Source organism: Alexandromys fortis, unplaced genomic scaffold (genome assembly GCF_014885135.2).
Source record: "Alexandromys fortis isolate MF-2015 unplaced genomic scaffold, M_Fortis_MF-2015_v1.1 scaffold_195, whole genome shotgun sequence".
NCBI classification, from domain to species: domain Eukaryota; kingdom Metazoa; phylum Chordata; class Mammalia; order Rodentia; family Cricetidae; genus Alexandromys; species Alexandromys fortis.
In genome coordinates this window covers 19031-26025 of record NW_026068105.1, presented here as the reverse complement: position 1 = coordinate 26025, position 6995 = coordinate 19031, and the positions used below count along the sequence as shown (strand labels likewise).

Genomic DNA, 6995 nt, shown 5'->3' with positions numbered 1-6995 from the left:
TTTTTTTTTTTTTTTTTTTTTTTTTTTTTTTTTTTTTTTTTTTTTTTTTTTTTTTTTTTGTGGCGTCCATTCCCCATGGAGGGACACCTTGCTCAGCCTAGATACAGGGGTGGGGGAGGGCCTTGGTCCTGCCTCAACTTGATGTGACAGATTTTGTTGACCCCCCCCCAAGGGATGCTTTATTCTCTCTTCAGGAGTGGATGGAAGGTGGGCTGGGGGAAGGTGAGAGGAGTGGGAGAGAGGGGACGGAGAGAGGGGACGGAGGGGGAACAGGGATTGTTATGTAAAATAAAAAAGATTGTCCTAAAAATTAAAAAAATAAAAAATAATAAATCGCCATTAATCACAATAGTTTGAAAAAAGAGTAAAGTGTGCTGTAAAAACTATCAGTACAGCCAGGGCTGGTGATTCAGACTTATGATTTCAGTTTGTTGAGTCTAGGGCAGAAAGACAGCCTGCTTGGGTTATAGAGTGAGTTGAAGACAAATCTAAACAACTAAGTCAGACCCTACCTCAAAATAAAAATAAGAGCTAAAGATATATCTCAAAGTATAGTTGTTGCAGAGCATGGGCAAGGTTCAATTTCAATCTCTAGCAAAACATGCACATGAGAGTGCGCGTGCGCGCGCGCACACACACAAACACACATACACAGAGAGAGAGACAGAGACAGAGAAAAGAAAGAGAGAAAGAAAGGATGAGAAAGAAAGAAAGAAAGAAAGAAAGCAAGCCAGATTTGGTGGTATACACTCCTAAGCCCAGTACTCAGGAGGCTAGGGGAAGAAGAACAGAGGTTCTATGCCAGCATGTGCTGTAGGCCATCTCAAAAATAAAATAAAATAAAATAATCCCCGCTTTGCATAAGTCCTGTGGTAATACTCAGACCCAGCAATTTACATACTGTCTAGGGCTGTTTTCACTATACAATGGTAAAAGTCAGTAGTTTTCTCCAGAATTTGGAGAGAATGCTCAGCAATTAAAAGTATTTATTGCCCTTGCAGAGGACATGTCTTCAGCATCCACATGGTCCATAATCATCTCTAACTCTGGTTTCAGGGCATCTAACACCTGGCCTCCTTGAGCACCAGGTGCACACACACACACTGTGCATATCCATGCATGTCGGCAAAGCACTCATACACACAAAATAAAAATTAATAAATAAGAAAAGATAAGATAAGCAACAAAAAGTGGGACATAATGGTATACAAGCTTGTGATCTCAGAGACCGCAGAACTATGAATTCCAGGCAAGCCTGGACTGTAAGGTAAAACCTTGTCTCCAAAATCTCGAGAAAAAGCAAGCAAGATGACTCAGTGGGTAAAGGTGCTTTTTATCCTGCACCCATGGTGGAAGGAGAGAACTGACACCCTAAAGGTGTCTTATGACCTAAACACATTCACAGTGACATTGAGGTACTCCTGTGTTCTCTGCCCTGCCTCCCCCATAATCACAAATGAATAAATAAATACGTGTAAAAAAATTAAATCTACAAAAACAAAACTTGGTATGTCACAGGGTCTGTAGTCCCAGCACTTGGAAGCTAGAGTCAGGAGCTAAGAAGTTCAAGGCCAGCCTGAGGTATAAGAATTTGCCTCAAAAGAATATTTTTTTTTAAAAAAAAATCAATAGAAAGTAGGAAAAGGACATTTGCAAGGTTGCGGTATGAGCTTCCACTTTTCAAGTAGAGTGTAAACAAAGAATGGGCAAGACAGAAGCTTTTCGGGTGCCTGAAGTTTTCTAGATCTTAATGGACTCGAGTGTGACCAAATAACCATGCAGAAGTGTGTGACTGATGGGGTTGTATAAACCCTTCTCATGTTACTGTGTGAAGCTAAAAGTTACTAAAAAGAGTCAAAGGCACAGAACATGAGCAAGTTTACAGAAAAGTGACAGGACACCACAAAAATAAACTGCAGCATAAAACACACACAAACAATACCTATTTAGCAAAGAAATCCATTAAATGAATAATAAAAAGACAAGCTTGTTGTATGGCTCAGCTGTAATGCCCTTCCTCTGGGGCACACTGGAAACCTCAGGCTCAGTTCCTAACTCTAGAAAGAAGATAGGACAAAGCCGAAAGACACTGCTTTAGAATAGAAAGCTATGGGGAAATGGAAACTCATATATGTTTGTTCAATTAAAATTAGTACAGATTTTCAGAAAACAATTTATCAATACTCAAAGAATTAAAAAAAAAAAGCCCTACTGCTTGTACTGGCTTTGGGGGAACCTATTCTCTTTGCTCAGTCTAGATATAGTAGGGAGAGCCTTGGACCTTCCCCAAAGCAATGTGTGTTACCCACTCTGAGGAGTGGATGGGGCAAGGTAGGGTGAAGGGGTGGGTGGAGGGTGGGGTGGGAGGGTATGTGGAGGGAATGGGAGGAGGGGAGGGAGTAGGAACTGGGATTGGTATGCATAATGAAAAAAGATAGTGTTTGCTTTAAAATTTAAAAAACCCTCAGATATTCTTTAACTTTGAGAATCCATCCTTTCAACAATTCTAAACACAAAGAAAACTTACACATCTTACTTGTATTTGGCATTTTTTTTTACAATACTGAGAAAGTTTAAAATAATAAATTACTCAATTACCTGGGTACAATTATAGAAGTTATCATATTTTTATAGTATGTCATATTATATTTATTGAAATACCCCAGAGGTGCCTAAAATGCATTATGTGGAAATATCACATAATTAATTTTATGTTTTCAAAAATGTACACCAAATTCTTAAGCTTGCAGTTTTGATAGGAACGCTGAAAGCACACACAGGGCAAAGATGCATTTCACTGCATTCCAAAGTTTATGAGTTCGAATTTCAAACACACAGAGAACCTGAGGTCCTGATTTTACTCACTTCCTAGATTTTACTACCATGGTTTTAATAGACTTGGACCTCTCAATTTTAACACAATATGTTTTAAAATATACAGTTTAAATTTTTTAACACGTGGACATTGCTTTTTTAAGTAAAGTATCACTTTGATATCTACTGGATATGACTATCTTAAGAACTGAAATCAAATATGCGTTCACATATTATTTATAGACATAATATATAATTATTAGCCCTCTTTAAATTCTGAATCAATTGTCCTCTTATAAATTAAATTGTAAAATTATAAATGAACATTTATACCACAGCAATCACTGACTACAAATTTCTCTTAACATTTTCTTTTCTCAAGTAGATATGACTATAAATGCATATTTCTGAGGCAGTTATCTTCTACTGTTCAAATTTGTTACTATTGCTTGCCATAGTAAGATGCCCCATGACAAAAGGGAGTGGTGCTGAGCAAAGTGGCTCACTGGTACCATGCTTGCTTAGCATGCAGGAAATCCTGGTTGGATCCTCAGGTATAATCAAGTACTCCTGGTAATCCCAGAATTTGAGAGACAGAGGTAGGAGGAACAGATTTGGCTTAGCCTGGATATATTAGACTCCGCCTCCACAAACAAAAAATATCTAAAACCAGTAAATAGAGAAGATTATAGACTTGTAGTTTCTTTTGCCTCTACTCATTTTCTTATATGTTTAGCCTGTCGTGTCATCATCTGCCTTAACTTTAGGTGCTAATACACAAAGATTTTAAAAGGGCATTTATTGAAGACAAACTGCCATTTTCAGGGTAGCTTCCTATTTCTGATACAGGAAATATGAACTTCCTGTATCAAGAAAAAGGATCATTTGAAGCCTTTCTAAAATCATCACACCTTCTAAGTAATATTTGTATGACTTTTACACTCAATGACATAAACATGGTGTCCTACTTAATGTAAATTATCACATCACAGAACATCTTTGAACAAATGTTCAATGTTAAAATATACAATGCTGCACGCATGGCTTTTACATAAAATCCAAGTCAATATACTCTTCAACTTATATATTGCTCACAGCTGAAATGGGACTGCAACTAAGATTAATTAAAACCAAAGATAAATATTGAACACAGAAGGAGCACTGAGAACCACGTCCTCAATCTTTTTGCCAAACTACATTTAAACCACACTCAGGTATTCCAAGAACAGCACTCCGGAAGCAAACTAAGAACCAAGCACTCAGCATGAAGTTAAGACTGTTTATCCCTCTTTGCTTAGAACGAACAAGGCAAAACATTTTCTTTTCCTGTTAGCTCGAGCTTCCAAACACTTTAACTGTTTTTGTTGTTGCTCTTTATTTTTGAGACATGGTGCCTCTCTAGGTCTGAGTTCACCCTGGAATTTGCTCTCAATTCTCTTGCCTCAGCCTCCCCAACTGGGGAGTCTTCTGGGGGTGAACCACCATGCCAGGCTCCGAACATTTTTAAAAACCTGCCCCATGGCGCACGCCTTTAATCCCAGCACTCGGGAGGCAGAGGCAGGCCGATTTCTGAGTTCGAGACCAGCCTGGTCTACAGCGCTAGTTCCAGGACAGGCTCCAAAGCCACAGAGAAACCCTGTCTCGAAAAACAAAACAAAACAAAAAAAAGGCAAACAAACAAACAAAAAAACCTGCCCCATTTCCTCCGACTACTTACTATTAAAACTGAATTCTTCAGGATGCTTGTTGGTCTTCCAGATATCTCCGTAGGGATCCTCGTTGTTCCATAGAGCCAGGTAGTGGCTCCTGCCGCCTCTCAGGGGCCTCTCTGGCTTTTCCTCCTGCATTCTATTTCTAAATGGAGTTTCTACACAAAGGACATCTAGGGTCTCCCCACAGTGGACCTTATCTATGCACAGGATTCCCTGGCCCAATCTTTTCTCGTTGTAAAGGCACGAAACTCTGAAAATTCTCACTTCTATGCCAACTTTTAGAATATTCTGATAAACGAGAAAGTTTAAGCTGGGGTCTAAGTAACACTTCTCCTGGTACACCCCGTCCGAGATCGTCACATCATAGCAGTAAAAGGGAAGCTTGGGCACCATGTCCCGTGGCTCATCCTCTAAAAGGTATCTTTGGACGGCCAGTACAGTGACAGGCACCACATCGCTAAGGGCGACACACTGTCTAGGGGATCCGGTTATTTGCTCAATAACCTTCTGGATCCAGGACTTGTACCTTTGGCTACTGGTCCTTCGAATCACTCCTCCCGAAACCCCAGGCTGATTTCTTTCGGGGTGCGGCCAGTAGAGGCCAGCGTGGGAGGGTCCAGCCTCGGGCTGATCCGACTCACCAGACATTACGAGATAACCGCGAACGCTTCCCTCTCTGAAAAGCTTATTTTCCCCGTCCAAAGCCAGAGAAAAGCCGCGCGCTCCTAACCGAAGCGCCAAGCCGTCTGAGAGGATTGGTCTGGTCCCGCCCAGGGGCGAGATTCCACGCCTGCGCCTGCGCAGCAGCTTTCCCGCCTAGGCTTGGCGCCCCTAGTTTGAGACTTGGAGACTATGTTTCTAAAGAGAGCACGAGAGAAGTACGTGGCCTAGCTTGGTTCGCTGGACTCCCCCAGCCCATCGAGTTCCATCTTGGGGAGGGGAGGCAGGAGACTGAGAGGAGAGAAGCCCGGTTATCGAGGTTTCTAAAGTACAGCGGCGCGGCGGCGCGGAGGAGCGAGACTGAGGGGAGAGAAGCCCGGTTGTCGAGGTTTCTAAAGTACAGCGGCGCGGCGGCGCGGAGGAGCGAGACTGAGGGGAGAGAAGCCCGGTTGTCGAGGTTTCTAAAGTACAGCGGCGCAGCGGCGAGGAGGAGCGAGGAGCGCTGCTGGTTCCCCTGAGAGAAGAGATAGTGCAGGTGGGGGGTTGGGGGCGTGGAGGTGCGTGTGGGGGTTGGAGAGGTGGAGGGGTGGGGGGTTGGGGGATGGAGAGTGGGCAGAGTGGAGGAGTGGGGGATGGGGGGTGGGGAGATAGAGGGGGGTGTAGGAAGTGGCAAAAGCGAGGCTCTAGTAGTCCAAAAACAGGGCTTACTTGGGCCCGCAAAAGACCGTAATTTATCATGTTCATGTGTATTTACGAAGTTAGTGCCTTGTGGTTAAGAAATAGCTTCTTAAATTTAAACACGTTAAATTAGTAAATATACCGAACATGTTAATTTTGCTCTCCATAGTATGATCATAATCATATGATATATGCACAGCCTTCGGGGAAGTCGCTGGCACAAAAGACTTAAGTAAAAAATTAGCTGTTATTGTTATTAGTACTATCATAATTATCTGGAGTAGCTCCCTGAATGCAGGGTGGGTAAATTAGTAAGTGCAAATGAAAATTTAAGAATGTAGAATTGAGAAAAAAAAGGAAAAAAAAAAGAATGTAGAATTGAAGCCGGCAGTGGTGGCGCACGCCTTTAATCCCAGCACTCGGGAGGCAGAGGCAGGTGGATCTCTGTGAGTTTGAGGCCAGCCTGGTCTACAAGAGCTAGTTCCGGGACAGGAACCAAAAAGCTACGGAGAAACCCTGTCTTGAAAAATCAAATCAAAAAAAAAAAAAAAAAAAAAAAAAAGACTGTAGATTTGGCTTGCTAAAGATCTACCTTCAGATTATACTTTTTTGTTGTTGTTTGTAACATCCTGTGCCCTGCTTTCTATTTAGGTGAGCTGTAGGTTACTTTTTCTTGGGGAGATGACACCAGTGACTCCAAAGGGACTGATGGCAAGCCAAAGAAAAGATTCCCATCCGAGTTCATGCTCTCAATCGCAGGCAGTGAGTTGTCGGGGCTTTCTTATAGGCACATGGGTAACCCCAAAACAGTTCCATTGTGGAAAAAAGCACAAGCTTTCCAAACCTTCTGTGGAACTGGAACAGGAGAATATGCAGTGAAGGTGGGAGGCAGGTGGGAGGGAGGCCTAGTGAGAGTCCAGCGATACCCTCACCCACTTCTCCTGTGTGGGCACAGCAAGCCTGACCTGAGCATCTATGGGGGGGAGGCTCATAATGCTCTGACCTAAAGACAGAGGGAGCCATGCCATGCTCAGAGGACCGTGTTCTATACCGTAAGTCTTACGCAGCTCTGATGGGGCCTCCCTCACTAATGTCAGGAAGATCTCTGCTGCCCCCAAACCAATGTGGGAC

At 42.7% G+C, this 6995-nt stretch overlaps 1 protein-coding gene across 1 annotated transcript in view; it reads right to left on the bottom strand.

Moving 5' to 3' along the window:
- Nucleotides 1-5355, bottom strand: part of Radx (RPA1 related single stranded DNA binding protein, X-linked) — a 77536-nt gene extending 72181 nt beyond the window's left edge. Inside the window, exon 1 of the mRNA XM_050124021.1 lies at nt 4532-5355. Coding sequence (XP_049979978.1) covers nt 4532-5174 — 643 coding nt within the window. The 5' untranslated portion in view covers nt 5175-5355. The remainder of the gene's footprint in view (nt 1-4531) is intronic.
- Between the last annotated feature and the right edge of the window lie 1640 nt (nt 5356-6995).